At 39.0% G+C, this 21538-nt stretch overlaps 1 protein-coding gene across 3 annotated transcripts in view; it reads right to left on the bottom strand.

Moving 5' to 3' along the window:
• The window catches only part of ABCB4 (ATP-binding cassette, sub-family B (MDR/TAP), member 4), a 90580-nt gene that overhangs the window by 9168 nt on the left and 59874 nt on the right, over positions 1-21538 (bottom strand). For 2 of the 3 annotated variants that reach the window (XM_006834326.1, XM_006834327.1), the window contains exons 17-25: positions 19081-19227; positions 15302-15406; positions 12671-12748; positions 11360-11443; positions 9898-10101; positions 6248-6348; positions 4305-4445; positions 1798-1954; positions 67-264 (exon numbers count right to left, since the gene is read on the bottom strand). In XM_006834326.1, coding sequence (XP_006834389.1) covers positions 67-264; positions 1798-1954; positions 4305-4445; positions 6248-6348; positions 9898-10101; positions 11360-11443; positions 12671-12748; positions 15302-15406; positions 19081-19227 — 1215 coding nt within the window. The remainder of the gene's footprint in view (positions 1-66; positions 265-1797; positions 1955-4304; positions 4446-6247; positions 6349-9897; positions 10102-11359; positions 11444-12670; positions 12749-15301; positions 15407-19080; positions 19228-21538) is intronic. The other variant, XM_006834328.1, reaches the window with a different exon arrangement.

The raw sequence follows: 21538 nt of genomic DNA, 5'->3' as shown, positions 1-21538 counted from the left end.
ATTTTTCCATTACAGTAATATTATAAAATATGACATTAAATCAGGTTACTAAGAAAGAGTGCTCACCACTGTCCCAGCCATGGGGTCGTAGAACCGTTCAAGGAGCTGCACCACTGTGCTCTTCCCACAGCCACTGCTGCCCACCAGGGCCAGCGTCTGGCCCTTCTTCACCTGGAGGCTCAGCCCCTGGAGCACTGGAACTTTTGGTCGTGTGGGATAATTGAACACGACATCATTCAATGTCACATTTCCTTCAAACTTATCCTTAAAAAAAAAATTAAATGTTGCTATTACACTTGGTCTGATTATTGGAACAAGAAACAGAATTTTAAGGAACTTTACCAAACACTGTAGAAGAGAAACAGAAAATTCATATGGTGGTGGTGTGCTGTAGAGTCTGTTCTGACTCATATTGACCCCTAATAGGGTCTCCGAGGCTGTAAATGTTTACCTGAGCAGAAAGCCTCATCTTTCTCCCATGGAATGGCTGGTAGTTTAGAACTGCTGACCTTGAGGTTCGCAGCCACTCATACCCACTAGGCTACCAAAGCTCCTTAAAATTCATATAGAGTGTAATTACTATCGACAGCACTGCTGTTGTATAAAATAAACATAGAGCATACATGTTAGATTTTTCAAGTCATATTACAAGAGCATTGTTATTCAAAACTTAACCTAGTTCATTTAAGACAAACATTTCCCAATTGGTGATTCTGAGGCTGGAGCCAAGCCGGTGGCCAAATGCCAGGAGCTGCTTTCTGTTTGGTTCAAAGGCCTAGGAACTCAGTAGCAGTTTTACCCTTCAGTCTCAGTACACAGCCCTCATCTCAAATCTCGGCAGCCTCTTTCTCACTCTCTTAATCTCATTCACTAGGCACAGGAATTTTCCCAGGATATGAAATATCTGGTTAATTCCAGCAAAGACTGTATAAGTCCCAATCTCTTTAATCACCCTATTTCCCCACATTAAATGAGCAGCAATTTGTATCATGCAAAAAACACTTAGGTCTGAGTTTCAGTAAATTTTGTGGCTAACCCCACTGCCTTCTAGTTGATTACAATTCATAGTGACCCTATAGACAGAGAACTGCTTCTATGGCTTGTGAATTGTTCTCCTTACAGGAGCCTCATCTTTCTTTCAGAATGGCTGGTGAGTTTAAACTATCGACCTCACTGTTGTTAGCAACCTAACACTCAGCCCATTGTACCACTAGGACTCCTTTCTTTGCTGCAGTTGTCAAGTGCCATTGAGTTGGTTCCAATCCATAGTGACCCTAAATAGAGTTTCTGAGGAGTGGCTGGTGGATTTGAACCACCAACCTTAGGGTTAGCAGTCCAGTACTTAGCTGACAGAGCCCACCAAGACTCCTTTGTAGATTGCATAAGATTATTACTCTCATTGTAAATAAAGAGGTCTTCTTAGTAATTAAAACTCAACATTACAAAATGTGATAGCCAATCTGTTTACACAACAGATTTACATGTGTATATTTTCACATAGAAATGACTGACAATTTTCATGGAAATTTATGCAGTTTCAATACATCTGGATTTACTTTTTTTTTTTTTTTTTAAACTTTTGCTGTCCTAAATTTCAGAATCCTTGAAACCACCTAATGAAGTTAACAGGTATAAGATTTAGTTCAATTCAGATACTTACTAAATGTTTGATATATACAAATATAAGCTATATAAATATTACAAAGTAAGCTAAACATGTGGTAGTGTAATCCCCACAGATTTTCTCCTTTATCTACAACTGAGGACAACAATCATTGGGCCTCTTCCAGAACTCACAGGCCTCAGCCCCTCTTCACTGTAGCTGTCAATCAAAGGTTGTCTTTCAAACAGCATAAATAAGTGGGCTGCAGACAACTTGGCTTTGGCATAGTCAGGAGCAAATGAACTAGCATGTCCAAGAGCCACCGCACCAAACACAATTGCTGAGAACACCCTAAACAGAAGAGGAGAAATTAGAAAATTAGCTTATAGAATAAGCTCTATTATGTTTGAAAGCTCCATATCATTGTTTACCAGTATTTATCTTCCTACTCCCTTAAATCATCCCCTTCTACATTTTATTATATCCTTGGTCACAAGCTCTCCCTAACTCCAACCCCAAATCCATGAGAATGCAGTAACATGAGAAATAGGAGAGGCAAGAGTCACTCCCTGAGATTTGCTTTTTTTTTTTTTTGACTTGCCCTTTTCTCCATTTACCTTCTAGTTTTCTTTTGGCATCTTATATCCTACAGTCATTGTAACCTCCTAAAATTCTTCACTTTCCAGACGTAGTTTATAACTGAATCTGACTTATGATCTCAACTAATTTTCTAAAGCTGGTGTATGTAACAGGGAACCGAAGCACAGACAGTTTAAGTGGCTTGATGAATACCAGACAAAGTAAGCCAGACTTCCAGTCGTGCTTTCTTCTGTACTACCTCACAAATGATAATAACGATAAAGAATCTTGGTTAGGGAAAATAAACTAGACATAGTTGGTCTTTTATAATTAAAATAACTATTTGAAGCTACTCTGAAACATAGTTGTCCAAATCTATGAGTCTATTTTCTAATTATAGCTCTTTATAAAGGACTAATATCCTGGTATCTTCACAAAGTGATTTCTTTCTGACATCAGAGCTCCTCTGGGTAAACAGAAAAAAAACTAACCAACCACACAAGTTGGTTAAGTTCTTTGAGAAGAATTTAAAAATAAGTTATTTTCAAATTTCTAAATCTAAGATACCAGAATGCATTTATGCATTTAAGAATAAGGCTCTTCCTCACTAAGTATGCCCTTGATAATAAGGTTGGTTACCAAAAATTAAATTTTAAAACACTGGTGACCAACCCATGTGGGCTGCCTAGCTTCATTGTTCAGTCTATAACCTAGTTTTAGCATGAAAGATTAAAAAGCTGTCTTTTGTTATCCAGAATTTATCATTTTAATGGTAAAACAAAAAATGCCAATTTTCTCAATGATATTTTGGTAGATAGTAAAGTTGTATTCTTAAATTGTGATTTCTAGCTAGATATTTACATCTACCCCTTCAAATCCACTTTCCACTCTCAATCCATCTCTCGGTTGTACATTCTCCTTCATGCCCTTAGAAGCTTGTGTTCATGATTTGCATCAAAAGGCTTTCTCATCTTCTATCTTCTGATGGGATTTGACCAATGTAAGGAAACTAGCAGGGAATCCAGTTGGAGGGGAGTGAGGCCAGATGGTGTGTTTCTTCCATCTTTTTTCTTGCTGAATTGTCATGGTGGTGTCCATATCTCTCAACCTAACACCATGGAAGTCCTTTGTGTGAGTTTCTGAAACTATTTCCCTCCTTTTGCCCTTTAGGTTTACGGTGGCAGCAGATCTTAGCTAGGTGTTGCTTGAGTGATAACAGCTCCCTAGGGGACTGCTCCATCCTTATCTTGTCAGTTTACCTTTAACATTTCCCACACTTTTGTAAGTAGACCCTTTAGCAAGCACCCTTCCTTCAATCACCCCATTGTCAGTATCATTTATTTCCTGCTAGAATCATGACTGGGTCTCAATAAAACTACTTTAATTTTGGATAAAACAAAAGAACAGTTCCTAAGCAATTTCACTTTTCTGGTCTTGACTTGATTATAAAAAAAAGTCTTTCGCCACTACTTTAAGATCACCCCATCAGAGCAGAAATATACCAAGTGGTCCTTAAAAGAGTAGCTTCCCTCTTGCAAGACTAGAGCAAAACCTAATTGAGTGTCAACAACAACAGCACGTTTTAGAAAGAGGAATCCTTAATGTGAAAGATCATGGGTCAGTTTTGGAAATCAAGAAAGAAAAAGAGGCTTAGAGACAAGTGCATCCCAACCCTGGTTAGGCAAGAGAGAGACTACCAGGCTCCAGTGAAGCATTCCCATCTGGTTACCAAAGACAACTTTTGGTGGCACATAAGGAGCAAACTATTACATCCTTTGATATGAGTTCATTGTCACCAACAATCTTGAAATTAGATCTATTTTTGCTTATATTCTATAATGAGGAAGCTGGTTAACCTCCTGACTGAAGGTACATTTATAATTAAAATTTTGCTTTATGATCAATTTCATGAGTTTAATTTTTAGTCCATTCTGATAATCAGAGTGCACTTGGAGAATTGACAAAATTAGACTTCTGTGCCAGTCAGGTTGAACACTGATAAATTCAACTCCCTGACTTCACCTGAGGACAAATGAATCTTCTTTTATTTTACTCCAAACATTTGTATTGACCCTCTGAAATCCTGCTACAGTATAATCTTAATACTTTAAAAGTTACTTACAGAATAACATCTCTGAAGCGCATATGTCCATTCACAATGAGATAGGCACCAAATCGAAAACAGCCAGCATAGGAAAAATACATAAATGCTTGTGAAATACTAAAAGTAATGCCATAGATGTGTGCCTTTCGCACAGAATTCCTGAAAAGCAAATGAGCATATTCATAACCATTTTTCAGCCCCTCTTAGAATTGTGTACTGTATTTTTTTTTTTTTCAAATCGTAGCCCACACCGGTGCATTAGTTTCTTATGTGTAGTATAGGCATGTGTGCATTATATGTATAGACACTTTTCATGTGAAAAATATGGTAGTGGAAAGTGCATGACTTCTAAGTCTGGGAGACCTGGATATGAACTGTACCCCCAGTTATATTAGTTTAGGTAAGTGAGTTCACATCACTCTCCTGTTTTGTACAATGGGGATAATCAATATAATGCAGAACTGTCTTGATAACTAAAGAAGCCTATATGTATGGCTAGAATAGTAACTAGTTTGTAGAAGTTATTTGAATGATAGTTGCTATTACTATCACATATTAATAAATGATGATTCAGATATTCAACTCCTATTCAGTGAACTGCTTGTTGTATCAAAAACATCTAGGATGTCAAAGTTAAAACTAAAGTTTCAATTGTCTGATAGTGTGGCGCTGTGAGCTAATGCGCTGGAATACAAAGTCAGTTTGACCCACAGGTTAGCAGTTCAAGGTCACCAGCTGCTCCTTGGAAACCCTATACAGGGTTGCTATGGGTCGGAACTGACTCGACGGTACTTACCAACAACAATAACAAAGAATCTCTTGTAACTAGTGATCATCTCTTATCAGAATTCATATTTTAGATTCACAAAAAATAGGGTCACTGAGGCTTATATAGGCACACATCCAAAGTTTTTCCAAGAGCTAGGCTTCTCCACATAGTTGTTTTGTTTATTTAAATGTGTTTCATGCCATTTCAAATTAGACCTCATACTACATACACTTCATTAGGCCTATAAAATACTCCTACAGAATCATAATTTATCTACTCTCAGATTAGAAGGAAGATATTTGACAAGAGGGAAAATGCAAAGTATTACTGATTTCGAATGGCCTGCCTGGTATGAAATAAACATGGTGCTGTTAACACTTAGCAGTATTGAATAATTTGCAATGTTATTGAATCTTTACATTATAACCAAGTTAATAATTCACCACAGCCTTCTTAATTGTCCTTAAGTTCAAAGTAAACCACATCATAGATACTTATATGTTAAACAATCAAGTCGACAAAATAAATGTAACTGCATTCTTGTCAGTATAATAGGATTTATATATTAACTCAAGAAATGTAGTAAAATGAGAATTTCAAGAATCCTTGTTCAAATTTGTGTGTTCAAAGTATTGTTCTGGTCTACAAATTGTAATCTAAGTTGTGTTGTTCAATGTTGTTTATGTTGAAATATATTCATTTATGAAAATAGGCCACGGTGGAAAGTCTTTGAATTGAGACAGTGAGCTAGGCTATGAGTCTTTGAATTCAGAGTGAGCTGGATCTGACCCGCATCCAGAGAACATGTGAAAGATCTAAAATTACTTACCAAATAACATGTCTCATCTTTAGTTCCACCCATATAGTCCAAAGGAAAAATAGTTTGAATAATTCTCTAAAAAAATGCTTATCCTGAATCACTCAATGGGTCATTTATGTTGCTTGTACTGGTGATCAATCCTTGTGTGATCCTCAGTACTGTTTTATTTTCGAGACCCAATCTTACTGTCTTTACAAGAGATGTAAAAAATCCAATTGTGTGACCCAGTTGCATCAAAAAGCCATTTATATTGTTGGGGAAAAGGAAACTTACTATGTTATTGTTTGGAGCCTCCCACTTTAATGATCGTAGGGACAATAATTCAACCTTAACAAAGCACTAGGCTATTATTAACAATCACATGTTAATTACCTGTAAGGACCAGACAATTTTTCGACATACATTGATTCAAATTTTCTCTCCTGGGTCAAGGACACAACTGTCCTTATATTTTCTATTGCCTCTGTTGCAATCTGTAACACAGAACAGAAAAGATGTTCATTAGAAGTGAGTCTTTTTCTTCTAAAAAATGAAAAACACAAGATTTAGGGCAGTGTCAAAAGAATCCTGAAGGTTATGCTGATAAATTTTGTTTGGAACAAATTTTCAGTTTGGAAATTAAAGGCATAATATGTCCTTCAAGACCAGTTGTAGAATAAAACTCACCATCTTAAAAGCATCTCTTGTCTTGCTAAGTATGACAAGGCTTTATATGTAAGAACAGGGGCCTGGTTCTATTAACAACCTAAGCCAAATCTTTTGGGGACTTTTCTTTCTTAGTGTAGGGACCCTGGAAGAGGGAACTAGACTAAATGATGTCTAAGGGGCTCTGGTGTGACAGTGTAGGATAAGCATTTGACTGCTAACCTCAAGGTCAGTGGTTCAAACCCACCAGTTGTGTCCTCAGAAACCCTCTACAGGGTCACTGTGAGTTGAATCGACTCAATGAGACTTAACAACAAGGACCCACAGGGAGTCCCTGGGTGGTGTAACTGGTTAAGCTATTGACTACTAGCCAAACAGCTGGAGGTTTGAACCCACACAGAAGCACCCAGAAGACAGGTTTACTAATCTGTTTTTGAAAGGTCGCAGCATTGAAAGCCCTAGGGAGCAGTTCTACTCTGCACACATGGGATTGTCAAGAGCTGGAATTGATTTGCTAGCAACTAACAACAACAATACAAAGGCCTATTGGAGATATCAATCATTTCCTTCCTAATCATGCTCCTTGGAGAAACTGTCTACCCACACCTGGGAAAGAGATTCTAAGAACAACATGATCCTGCCCATCTGTCCATAACAGATTAAACCAGCAATGGGTACCTGACTGAAACTAAGACAATCAGAGTTTACTTCCTGGACACGGACAACTGCTTTAACTGAGGGATTCTGTGGATTCAGAGTGTAAAGCCACCACTTAGGGAGTCATGATGGATATGTGTAGGGAAGTGGTCTGAACATACTGTAGTTGAAGAACACACTGAAAATGTGTATGGAGAGACTTGGGGTCTGATGTAAGTAGCTAATCAGTTGAAAAGGGAGTTTTCTTGGGGGTGTGGCAGGTATCCAATATAAATAGATGTTTCTTGCTCTGGTGTCCTCTGAAATGTACAGTAATAAGCTTAAGTCAACAGCCAGTCAAGAATCATGATGAAGATGATTTCATTTGTTTCAGATCATCTCTTACACATTGAGTGTGGTGGTGGTGGTATGCTGTGCAGTTGGTTCTGACTCATAGCGACCCTGCATAGGTTTTCCAAGACTGTAGATCCTTATAGGAGCAGAAAGCTTCATCTTTCTCCCGTGGAACATCTGGTAGTTTTGAACTGCTGACATTGAGGTTAGCAGCCCAACTCATGACCACTACACTGTTAGAGCTAGGCTACCATAATTTTTGCATTATGACCTAGTCTTTGAAACCGAATCATGTTGATAAGTGAGGAATAGGCGTATATGTTTATGTATTTATACATATGTCCCTCTTAGATTAGCATTAATTACAAAAAATAATTCAAAATTGGTCAGTTTAAGTTATTTGTTCCCTGATCCCCTAGAGTAACAGAGTCTTAGCTAGAAAGAACTTGGAACACTATCTAGTAAAATATCTCATTTCACAGAAGTGGACAATGAGGACCAGAAAAGCTGGAGATCTCCAGTGCCAACCACACTCTGGCTACTCCATGGTTTTTGTTTTGTTTGTCATATTGCTCAGTTCTCTCTTTGGCTTTACTACTGCCAAAATTATGATAATTTTTAGTGCTAGTAGCCATTTTTAATTGAGTTTAGATTATATTATCTTACTTAGATGCAATGTTTTCTCTCTAAGAAAAATTTATTCTTATTCTAATTGAATTTTTTCCCTTCTGAAATGTGACAAGAAGTGGGGTTTAGGTGGGGAAGAATACAAAAAACTGCAGGATATTACTTCAGTAGTTTTCCTGTGACAAATGGAAGACACTGATATAATGATCTAAGGAATCTACAGCAAGCAGCCAGGAGAATATTCAGGAACTTGGATAGTTCTGATTCAGGAGAGTGTAGAGGGTGAAAATGTAAAGGACACATTCTCATTGAAATCTGGGGATAACCCTAGCACTGTATTTAAGAGGGAAAGGGGAAGGGTTTCATTGGACAGAGTTGATTTAGTAGAAACACATCTGGAGGAAGTCACCCAGCCTTGATTGCTTTCTTTCTTTAAGGTGGAAATATGTCTGGCCCACTTCACATAGCTATAGTGAAGTCAGTTGCAGTGATGTTGTGAAAGGGTTTTACAAGTGTCGTGGTTTAAAAACTGTATCACAATTTATACTCAATATCTGCTTCATCATCAATGTTTCAGAAAGGGCGATATTTACATAATAGAATAAAGATATCCATGACTGTCATCTACATGTAAACCTTTAAATATGTCTATGTGTAAATCACATCCATATATATATATTTAGACACATTTAGACATTTAAAGAGATCATATAGTTCTTAACCCATTGCCATGGAGGACAGAGTAAAACAACCTCATAAAGTTTGTAAGGATGCTAATCGTTATGGAAGCAGGCTAGCACATCTTCCTTCTGTGGGTTTGAACAGCTAACCTTTAGGTTAGAAGTCAAGCTTTGAAATTAGACCTGGCCCTGAATACCAGCCTGACTTTAACTTCTCTTTGTCAGGTTCCGCACCTGTTAAATTGGGGTCTTAGTATCTGTCTCATAGGATTACTGTGAGAATTTAACGAGTTGGTACATAGTAGGAATCCTGGTGTGGCACTGCAGGATAATGCGCTGGACAAAGGTCGGCAGTTCAAACCCACCAGCTGCTCCTCAGAAATCCTATACACCCTCACTATGAGTCAGAATCAACTCAAAGGCACAACAAGGCTCTAATGAATGTTAGTACATCTGCCATTGTAGGAAGAACAAAAAAGCTTGAGGCATTACTGCCACCTGGTGGCTATACACCTGAATTATAGAAATTACAGCCAAGAAGGAAAAAAAAAACTCTTAAGTACTGGCAACAGTTCTACACTGAACAATTCACTTAGATCCTACAATGGCATAGGAACAGAAGTAAAAGATGAAAAGTACTTTAAAGAATCAGCAGCTCTTTATAATAACCACATATTAAGTTCCTTTAATAGGTTAGAAACTTAATTTCAAATTCGAGGTATTATTAAGGAGCTCTGGTAGCAGAGTGGGTTATGAATTAGGTTGATAACTGCAAGGTCAGCAGTTTGAAACTACCAACCTCCCAGTGGGAGAAAGATGAGACTTTTTGCTCTAGTAAAGATTTATAGCCTAAGAAACCCTATACAGGGTCGCTATGCATCAGAACCAACTCATAACCACTATCACCACTACCACCAGGTGTAATTAATTAATACAGTAAAAATATTTCGTGCGTAGTGTTGAAAATTATTAGTTGTAGTGAACATAATCATTTAATTACTAAAATATGCATGTCATGATAAATCAAATAAAAACATGTCTAAAAGGATTCTTACTCTAACTGAAATCTATTTGACATACCTTTCCAGCAGTTTCCAGTTCTTTTTTATCTCTCTTGGCATTTCCAGCCAACATTTTCATTTCAACAATTCCTGATACAGCAATAATTGGGACAACTGATAATAGCAAAAGGGTTAATTGCCAGCCATAAACAAATGATATGATAATACCAGTTCCAAGGTTAGCTGTGTTCTGTGCAATTAAAGCCAATCTGGTTCCTGTGGCCTGTAAAAGAAGAAGGGGAGAGCAGGTGTTCCAAATCTAGGAGCTCCATCTTTAGGCTTCTTAGTCAGAATTACAAAAAGGTTTTGTGCTTTGCTCACTTTCCTTACAATAAACCAACAACAAACCTTTACCCTTGGTGCCTTAACTTGCCATGCTCTGGCACTGTTCTTTGTCCTGCGTTTATTCTCCCAGTCCTCTCCTGCCTGCATGATATCAATATTATGTAACCAAATAATCGACTGCTCTGCTTTATGAAGAGGCTGTGGGACACTTTCATGAGAGCAACATTTAAAGAGCAAATGAATCCCAAAGTACTGTGGTAATTTTAAAGACCTTTTGTTTCAAAGGCACAAGAGGGAAGCTTACCCACTCCAAGAGATCATAGCATGTACATATTCTAAGAGACCATCGACCCCAGAGCATATCTATCAAGTTAAAACCCACTGTCATTGAGCCAATTCTGACTCATCGTGACCCTGTAGGACAGAGCAGAAACGCTCCATTGGATTTCCAAAACTATAAATCTCTGCCAAAGCAGATCGTCTCATCTTTCTCCTGCAGGGCAGCTGATGGTTTTGAACTGCTGACATTTCAGTTAACAGCCCGATGCTGAAGCCATGGTGCCACCAGGGATCCTTAAAGCATACAGAGAGATGAGTTGTTGTTTATGCTGCACAGAAAACCAGGACTGTTATAGTGGACATTACTGTGAACTCCAATTCTCTCGCCTCCTCCACACTGAGGAAGCAACAAGATTCAGAAAAATTGACCACAGCTGCAGGGGTGGTAAGCTAAGGCAGTCAGAGCATGGCATGCCCCTGCAAGCAGTTACTGGATTAAGGTTGGTCATGTGACCCAAATGAGCCCAAATCAGATTTAAGGTAGGGCTTTAGTTTGGTGGTTACGGTACAGGTGTACCCTCTTTCTTACCGGATGGGAAACAAGGAGACTTACAACTCTGATTGTTACTGGTACCCATCCCAGGACACCAGGGAAAGCAACCTTAGGAAGAGGACAATGTTGAGACTGGAAAGTCACTCCAAGTCACACAGACAGAAGAAAACTGGGTCCTTAACGATATTTTTAAGTAGTATGTAAATCAACCCTGAAGATGAATTGTTCTCTTATTGTTTACGTCAGTTTGAGTTGGGTTTTCTGTTGCTTTCAGCTGAAAGCATCCTAACTATGATACAACTATGCCACATGTTTGTTCAAAACTATGTCTAATAGAAATAGTAGTAGAGTGCCATTTACATACTCCTTGGACTTGCGAGGCATCCGTTGCAAGTCTTGTAGAAAGTGCACCAGTACTGTTTTTATGGTCATCAAACCAGCTCATATCCTAAGACACAAAATACACCATTAATTAGTTCAGAATTAACACCGGCAGCAAAAAGCAAAGGAAACCTCTCACAGCTTCAATACTTAGGAAATAGCCACACTTAGCCTGTGTACTGAAGTTCAGAGGTGATAGCACATGCAGTGAAGAGCCCTGGTTTCTGCCCTGAGTGTGTACCCTCAGACTCTACCTGTACCCAGGCTCTCAAACTCTTCTTCTGTGACAGGGAGAGAGCAGATCTGGGTGTGGCGTAGCGTTTAGCCAGATTGCAGCTTGGCTCTCTACCAGCTTCACCTGATGCTATGGGGTCTGTGGATCTACTATCCACCCCCTCAGCACAACTTTCATGATGAGCATTTCTCCCTCATAAAGGAAGAAACCAGAGGGTGGGGAGATTTGTTGGATACACCTTTGTGAACTCTGGATGGGAGAAAAGTCTTGATTTCTCATTGTGCTTTTCCCCCACCCCCAAAACAAGGATCAAAAGTCTGTCTTAGATACAATTTTAATTATTCTTAGCATCTTTTATATATAAATGATTTTTCAAAAAGTTTAACTCAAATTTGCTCAAAATGTAATACTTGCTATGTGCTTCTGTGAACAGGATTGTAATCAATTACTGTCAGTTGGACAGAATCTGTTCTTTTAGGCTCTCCATGAAAACAGAGAATGCATGTCTGCACATTTCCCCACACATCCTTCACTAAACTGTGAATGTCCCCAAAGGACAGATACTGTCTAATAGCTCCAGTTACCAGCACACTGTACGGTACACCTTAGGTAATGATTACATTCATCAATGGGAAAACAGTCAAAATAAGACAAATAAAACTCAGTTACCAACATCTGGGAAATCCTATAATTATTATGATTAACTGTGGTACAAAAATGATACCAAACTACCTTTTCCTGTGTGTAAAGATATCCTGGAATTTCAAGAGACTCACCAGATTCTATTGATTCAGAGAAGGGATACGGAGCCTTGAAATTCTAGTATCCACTTAGAGAATGAGTTGTAGAGTAAGCCAAAAGAAGCTACTTAAATTAGACCCATTCCCATGAAACTCTTGAGTGGTATTTGGATATTGAAAGACAAGAACAATTTGCAAGAATTTGATCAGTCTTCTCAAAAGGGAAAAAACATGAGCCATAGCACATCAAAAAGAACATGAAGAGGCTTAATGAAAGAAATCTGAAAAATAGAAGGCATTCTCCAGGGCACGTACCCACCTGTCTTAGCATTGCTTTAAAAGCCATCAACCGAAGCCTTGTGGTGAGGATCTCTCCAGCTTTCCCAAACGTGAAACCCTGGTTGAGAAAGAAGACTATTGCCCCTTTTGGTCATCACTAATAATGGCTCAAGTGTGTATAATCACATTGCTTTTATATTATTTATCAGACAATCAATACTAATCTTTGGTACTAGACTTTAAAGTAACAAAAGTCTGGGTTCAAATACAAACCCAAAGTTCCAACTGTACTACTAAACCATGAGTAGTTGTTGTTGTATGTTGTTGAGTTGATACTGCCATATTGATCCTATGTATCAGAGTAGAACTGCCCTATAGGGTTCCCTAGGCTATAACCTTTATCGAAGCAGATTGCCAGCTCTCTTCTCTTAAAGAGCTGCTGGTAGGTTTGAACCACCAAACTTTCAGTTAGTAGCCAAGCACCTAACCACTGCACCACCAGTACTCTGTAAACCATTTGTATGTAACAGAATCACAAAACCAAAAGGAATTTTGGAAGTGTCTAGTTCTGGTTGCACTGGACCACGAGGTTGGTTTCAACTTCTAGGTCATCAGTTCAAACTCACCAGCTCCTCCTTGGAAAACTCATACAGGGTTGCTATGAGTCGGAACTAACTCGACAACACTAAACAACAACAACAAGTTCTAGCTTCTAAGCCATTTTAACAGGATTATTTTTCAAACTTTCAAGGACAAGATTTGAAGGAGAAAGATACAGTATTCAATTATAGCTGTCAGTGTGTTCCTAATACTTGAAGTAAAACAGTTGGAAAAGACATAACAAAATTCTACCCAGAAATACAGTTTGGCTCATGCAGCGCAGAGGGAGGGAGGATGCTGACTAGTATCAGGCTTCATATGAGATTGCTGGCTTCCTGTCAATTCCACCTGCTCCTCATTGGGGAACAATGGGGCTTCTCTTCTTCTAAGCCTCTTTGCCAGACAATTTCCTTCCATCTAATTATGCCATGTCCAAACTGAAGAGTAGCCCATATGTGCACTGTTGGGCTTGCTTCTGGTGGCTGCCCGGGATGGGTGGGCACCTGAAGACCAATGTGAGTGAGTGTTGGTGTAGGCATGTGTTGTGTTCTGTGTGGAATACACATCAGAACGCTTTACTGAGCTAACAGAATTGGTGATGAGTACTCAGGTGACTTTACTCCAGGTGTTTCTTGTCAATAACTTTATTTCCTTCATCTCCTCCTTCTTTTCCAGGCAGATAGGTCTAGGCCAATGCATGCACTGTAGTCTACTGTTCATGCAGCCCTAGAAACATTATATAACTAGCTTTGCTCCCTAACAGATTAGGGCTGGGGGGGCAGGGTTTGATGATTCAGCTATTAGAGCAAGTCAGTGGTCTCTACGTAGAGAGCTTGCCTTACTTTTCCCATTGGTTCAGCAATGAGAAGAGACAGCATATTGCTGGAAACATCATTTTGCTGACTTAATAGATTGTATTCAAAAGGTTTGTGTTGTACCCAATGAGTTAGAGACAAACGAAATTTGGTAAAAGTTTACTTAGGTTGTTGTTGTTACTACTAAGTGCTACTGAATCGGTTTTGACTCATAGTGGCCCTATATAGGGTTTCTGTGGAGCGACTGGTGAATTTTAATAGCTGATCTTGGGATTCAAACCGACCTGTGGTCCAGTGTTTTTCCTACAGCACCACACTGGTGGTGGTGGTGTGACGTGGAGTCAGTTCCGACTCATAGCAATCCTATGATTTACAGTTTGAGACTGTAAATCTTTACAGGGGGAGCAGAAAGCCTCATCTTTCTCCTGCGGAATAGCTGGTAGTTTTGAGCTGCTGACCTTGAGGTTAGCAGCACAATTTGTTACCACTACGCTATCAGAGCTCCTTACAGCACCACACTAGGACTTCTTTAGTTAGGTAGAGCAGTTCATTTTGCCCAGTTCTACAATAAAGGAGTCCTGGTGTGGCGCTGTGGGCTAATGCAAAGTCGTTTGAACTGCAAGGTCGGCGGTTCAAGCTCACCAGCTGCTTCTTGGAAACCCTATACAGGGTTGCTATGGGTCGGAATCGACTCAACGGCACTTGACAACAACAAACAATATCTGAAGACAAAATAATCTATGTTCTTTCAAATAGTTGGTCAATTCAGTAGGAAAAAAAATTAACTTGATACTGTGGAAACAGCAACAACAAAAAAGAGAATGCCATTGTACTGAATTTTTCCAGTTTACAATTAGTAGAGTTTAGCTGTTTATGTTCTTCTGTGAATTCACATCTCTATTTCCTTGGTAATGAATGTTTGCTAGTTGTAAATTACATGTTTGCTTGTAACATAATGTAAGTTAACAAAGAAGGCAGTCACAATTCCTGTTGCTAAGGAATCATCCTCTGTAAGAACCTGTGTGCCAAGTGTATTTGCAGTTCATCTCAGTTTAAATTACGTTCTCGAACTGAATATAGACTTGTTATTATTGTTAAGTGCTGCTGAGTCAGTTACAACTCATAGGAATCCTGTATAAGATTTCCAAGGAGCAGCTAGTGGGTTTGAACCATCAACCTTGCAGTTAGCAGCCCAGTGCTTATCCTACTAGCACCACACCAGGACTTCCTAAGAATGATAAACCAAGAGTACCTACCTGGAGGAAGAAAGTAAAAAAAGAAATAATTCCCAGACCTAAAAAAAGCAAGGAGAACATGTTGCACTTTTGTTGCTTCACTTCATCGTCCCCTGGTCCAAAGATCTACAAAACAACATTTAAAAACCCACTTGAATTACATGATTTTTGTTTGTTCCTCCAGTAAAGAGTGGCTCAAGCTTCACATTTGAGAAACCAGGCTACAAATAAGTTTTTATCTTTTTTTAAAACTGTGGTAAATACAAGTATTTTGTTGTTGTTTTTAAGTGCTGTGTAGTCAGTTCTGACTTACAGCAGCTGATGGATTTAAACTGCTGACCTTGTGGTTTGCAGTCCAGTGCTGATCCTACAAAGCCACACCAGGGGTCCAATAATTCACCATTTAAACATGTACATTTCTACATGTACAATTCAGTGACATGTGGTTTTTAAATGTGGGTTGGAACCTGCATATTCACAGTGTAACAGGTCAGCAGTTGTACATTTTAGAGTTACTTCCTTTTCCTCTGCACTTGCTGTTTCTTCTGCTTGGGTTCCTCCTTGCCTCTGCCCAGCCCTCCACCCCACACTCCATCAGGCCCCTGCCCTGATCACCCTCCTTAAAATAGTAATCCCACCTCTAGCTCCTTTATATTTCTACCCTCCTTTAGAACACCAGATAACACATTATATGTGTAGTTTTTGTTTGTGTGCTGTGTGTCTGCCCCAGTAGAAAGTCTGCTGTTTGAGTTCAAGACTTGGTTTATTTTACTGTTGTTTTTCCAATTGTTGGACAGTGCCAGGCACATAGAAGATGTTCCAAAATATAAAGATAGTCCACATAGCTCCTGAATTCCAGGAGAGCTGGGGATTGCTTTATTTTGAAATTAAAATATGTTTGGAGGGTCCTTTCTTTTCATTTTCTTAATATTTTTTGGCTAATAGTTTTAATTGTAGACTAATGTTCAATTTCATAAGAATAAAAAACTCATAATATGATGGAAAATAACTCATCTTTAAAAATTTCTCTAGTAACGTCAGAGGTTGACTAAGGTGGTCATACAATCTAGATACTGGGTTGTATGAAAGCCTAAGATATTTTGCCACCACTCTTCTGTCAGTTTGTTGTATTATGGTGACATATGTTGCTGTGATGCTGGAAGCTATGCCACCGATATTTTAAATACCAGCAGGGCCACCCATGGTGGACAGGTTTTAGCTGAGCTTCCTTCCATATGAAGACAGACTAAGAAGAAAGAGACACCAACCACTTCTGAAAGATTATCCACTGACAACCTTATGAATAGCAGCAGAACATTGCCTAATATAGTGCCGGAAGATGAGTTTCTCAGGTGGGAAGGCAGTCAAAACAGGATTAAGGAAGAGCTGCCTCCTCAAAGTAGAGTTGACCTTTATGATGTGGATGGAGCAAAGCTTCAGGATATTCATTTGCTGATAGGGCACAGCTCAAGATGAGAAAAAACAGTTCCAAACATTCATTAATAATCAGAACATGTAAAATACCAAGTATAAACCTAGGAAAACTGGCAGTTATCAAAAATTAACTGAATGCATAAAGAGTGATATCCTAGGGATTAGTGAGCTGACATGGTCTGGTATTGACTATTTTGAATCAGATAATCCTGTGGTTTACTATACTGGTAACAACAGACTGAAGAGGAATGCTATGGTATTCATCACCAAAAAGAGCATTTCAAGATATATCTAGATGTATAATATCCATATGCCTATAATGAAGACTAGTTAATACCACTGTTATTCAAATTTACACACCAACCACCTAAGTCAATGACCATGAAACTGTAGAATTTTATCAACTTCTTAGTCTGATATTGATCAAACATGCAACTAAGGTACATTCATTGGTAATTGCGGGTGATTGGGATTAGAAACAAAAGTTAGAAACAAAGAGGATGGATCAGTAGTTGGAAAACAATCACTTTGGTGATAGAAACGATACTGGAGATCGCATGATAGAATTTTACAAGATCAATGACTTATTCATTGCAAATACCTTTTTCAACAACATTAACAGCGACTATACAACGTGGACCTCACCAGATGGAATACACAAGAACCAAATTGACTACATATGTGGGAATAGATGGTGGGGAAGGTCAATATCATCATCCAAAACAAGGTCAGGGGCAAACTGTGAAACAGACCACCAGTTGCTCATATGTAAGTTCAGGCTAAAGCTGAAGAAAATTAAAACAAGCTCACGAGAGCCACAATATAACCTTGAGTATATCCTACCTGAATTTAGAAATCATCTGAAGAACAGATGTGAGGAATTGAATACTATAACCAGAAGAGTTGTGAGAAAACATCAAGAACATCATAAGTGAATAAACAAAAAAGGTCATTAAAAAGATAGGAAAGAAAGAAAAGACCAAAATGGATGTGCGAAGAGACTCTGAAACTTGCTCTTGAATGTAGAGAAGCGAAAGTGACTGGAAGAAAGGATGAAAAAAAGAGCTGAATAGAAAATTTTAAAGGACAACTCAAGAAGACAAAATAAAGTATGATAATGAAATGTGCAAAGACCTGGAGCTAGAAAACCAAAAGAGAAAAACACACTCAGCATTTCTCAAGATCAAAGAATTGAAGAAAAAAATCAAGCCTTAGGTTGCAATGTTGAAGGATTCTATGGGTAAAATATTGAATGAAGCAAGAAGCATCAAAAGAAGATGGAAGAAATATGGAGTCACTATACCAAAGAAAATTGGTTGATATACAATCATTTCAAGAGGTACCATGTAATCAAGATGGTATGGAAGGAAGATGTACAAGCTGCACTTAAGGCACTGGCCAAATACAAGGCTCCAGGAATTGAGGGAATATCAATTGAACTATTTCAACAAATCAATGCAAAAATGGAGCACTCTTACTATTGTAAAATAGATACTTGAGGGGGAGACAAAGGCATAGCCAGAAACATCATTATAGAAAGCTTGTAAACCTGTCTTTAGCCTATAACTGATTGGAATATGTAAAATGGGGCTTTAGCTTGCCCAAAGAAAGAAGCTTCCTGGAGAGTCTTTGCATTGCATAAGACCATAGATGGAATCCTGATCCCCATCCAGAATCTTCTGAGGTGGGAAATTTCCACTTGAAAAGACAAGCCGACCAGCCTGGAGTCCATGGGTTGTTGAGTAGAACTTTGCTTCATAGGGTTTTCAAAATGGTAACCTTTCAGAAGCAGACTGCCAGACCCCTCTTTCTAGGTTAAAGAGGATGGATTTGAACTGGAAACCTCTCAGTTAGTAGTTGAGTGCTTAACCTTTTACACCACCCAGGGACTCTTCTTTCCTTATAATCGCCATTTATTTCTTCACACGCCTATGAGGCAGACATTAGTATTTTATAGATGAAGAAATGGAAGCACAGAGAGGAAAAGCATTCAGAGCCTGAACTCGTAAACACTACGACCTTCACTCTTCCTCTTCTCCACCTTATCTCCACCTTTCTATGAGACAGTTCCCCCCCTCCACACACAGAGTAGAAATCATTGGCTGACAACAGTTTCACACCAAAGAAGAGAATTGCTCATTTTGCTGTTTTTTACATTATATAATTTGAAATAGTTTAAAAAGCTATTTTTTGCCCCCTAACAGTTTTCCTCAGACATGAATTATGGACTTAGGCTTTGTGTAGATTGAACATGTTCTGTCCCACTTGGGAGTAAATCACAGAATGGATCTACTAGTGAGGTTGGGATGAGAAGACGTTGATGAGCTGATACCACTCAAGCAGTTACGTGATGTTTTAAAACTTACCTCTATCATCTCTGAGAAGATGAGTGAAAATGCTGGCTGAAGTGCTCCGTTGGCAATGGCACATATAGTTCCTACCACAAAGTAGGGCCATTCTGTTTTATTTAATTTCAGAACCTTCAGAAAGGACACTGGTGGCACATTTGCATCCTAGAACATAGAAACATCAGGACAAACTGGTATAACACAGAAATGATCAGAGTTTATACATATAGAAAAGGCATGATCATTGCCATCAAGGAGCTTGCAATATAGGTATAGAGAATGCTTGTTGTTGTTGTTGTTGGTAGGTGCTACTGAGTTGGTACTGACTCATAGTGACCCTATGCACAACAGAATGAAACACTGCCCAGTCCTGCTAGAGAACTGTACATCATACACTGGTAACAATGCCTACTGATTTCACAACTAAGTACGAATTGTTCACCCAGGTAGCAGTCTTCATGGTATAACAAGCTTGTCTCGATTCCAGCCTCCGCAGATTGAGAGATAGCAAGACGTGGGCACAAAATGCCCTAGAATTCAAGCACAGCCTTTGGATTGTGTTCCCAGCTCTGTGCCTACACATTTGTATATCAGTCATACCTGGTTGCACGAGCTGAGCTATACTTTTCTCATATCTAGTGATTTGGTTCTGTTTCTCCAATAGGGATGATGTTGGGATCAAATGAGAGAATGCATATAAATAACTGGATCAATGCCCTTCAGATGTTGTTGTTGCTAAGTGCCGCTGACTCAGGTCAGACTCATAGCAACCCTATATGGGGTTTCTAACTAGTGGCTGGTGGGTTTGAACAGCCAACCTTGTAGTTAGCAATCCAATGCTGATCTTAAAATGTCACCAGAGAACATGGGCCTTGTCTTCTGACCCCAGAACTCTGCCCTGTACTATCTTCTCTGTGATATCTCCTAAATTCTGAAACCCAAGTTAATTACACCCTTTTGTTCTACCACTGTTCCTGGTACAGACTTCTTTTATTATGTTTCTTAGCTTGTTTTGTGGTGTGGGGCTGTATAATTAGTACTGGGCTCTGAACCACAAGGTTGTCAGTTCAAATCCACCAGCTGTTCCTTGGTAATCTTATAAAGGGTAGCTATGAGTCAGAATCAGCTTGACAGCATTTAACAATTACAACAACAGCTTGTTTTGTGATTTGTTGTTGTTGCTTTCATTTCCTTTTTTAGTGTGTGACCTACTCAAAGGTGAGGAGTATGTCTTTTTGTCCCTAGAAATTAGTTGGATGCCTGTATTGTATCAGCATCTCAGCAAATGTCAAATGAAATGTCAATAAGAGCATGTTAAATTTATGTGGCATAAAGTATATTCTGATTATGTTGTTGGTGTTAAATGCCATTAACTCAGTTCTGACTCACTGCCAACATTGCTGTTAGTGGTCCAGTGCTTATCCTACAGCACCATACCAGGATCCTTTATTCTGATTACACTGTTTGTTGTTGTTGAGTGCCATTAAATCAGTTCTGATTCAAAGCAACAAACCTTGTATAGGGTTTCCAAGGAGCTGATGACTTTGAACTGCCGACTTTGCAATTCAAACGACCTTGCCGTCCAGTGCTTATCCTGTAGCACCACATCAGGACTCCATTAAACTAGATACAAAAGGAGACTATTGAATCCCCTTCCTTAAAATATTTTTAAAAGATTATATTTGTGTCTTTATGAAACAGAGAAAGTAGCATTAGTAGGTTTTTCTAAGTACTCTTGTTTCCAACCACTGTTTTCTCTGTATTCTACCAGCCACCACCACCCCCAGTTAACATAACCTTTAACATGTAATTCAACAGTCTCCAGCCTGATAAATGAGTGTTTTCCTCAAATAGTTGCCCTTCAACAAAGATCTATGAAGTTCTCTAAAGTCAAAAGTCAAACCCATTGCTGTCGAGTTGGTTGTGACTCACAGTGACCCTATAGGACAGAGTACAGCAGTGCCATAGGCTGGAATCTCTACAGACACGGACAGCCACATATCTCCCAGGGGGCAGCTGCTGGGTCCAACTGTTGACCTTTCTGTTAGCAGTTGAGTACTTAACCTCTGTGTCACCAAGTCTCCTTCCAGGCCCTCTGTTGTTAAGTGCTGTTGAGTCAGTTCAGATTCATAACAACCCTATACACGGTTTTGAAGAGCAGCTGTTGGGTTTGAATTGCTGACATTGAGCTCAGCATTCCACTGCTTACCCTACAGGGCTACACCAGGACCCCTCTAGTCAGACTTAATCTCGGCTTCTCCTCCAGCCCATTGTTTATCCTTCTATGATAGTACTTATGACAGTCATATTGTCTGTTCCATTTTCTGCCTCTGCCTTTTCTTTGTCATCTCCTCTAAAATACAGGACCCTAAAAACTTAGCTCTGGTAGCATAGTGGTTACGAATCAGGCTGCGAACCACAAGGTCAGCAGTCCAAAACTGCCAGCTGTTCTGCGGGAGAAAGATGAGGTTTCTGT

This window comes from Chrysochloris asiatica, unplaced genomic scaffold (assembly GCF_000296735.1).
Source record: "Chrysochloris asiatica unplaced genomic scaffold, ChrAsi1.0 scaffold00010, whole genome shotgun sequence".
In the NCBI taxonomy this organism is placed as follows: Eukaryota; Metazoa; Chordata; class Mammalia; order Afrosoricida; family Chrysochloridae; genus Chrysochloris; species Chrysochloris asiatica.
This window is presented reverse-complemented; position numbering and strand designations above follow the sequence as displayed.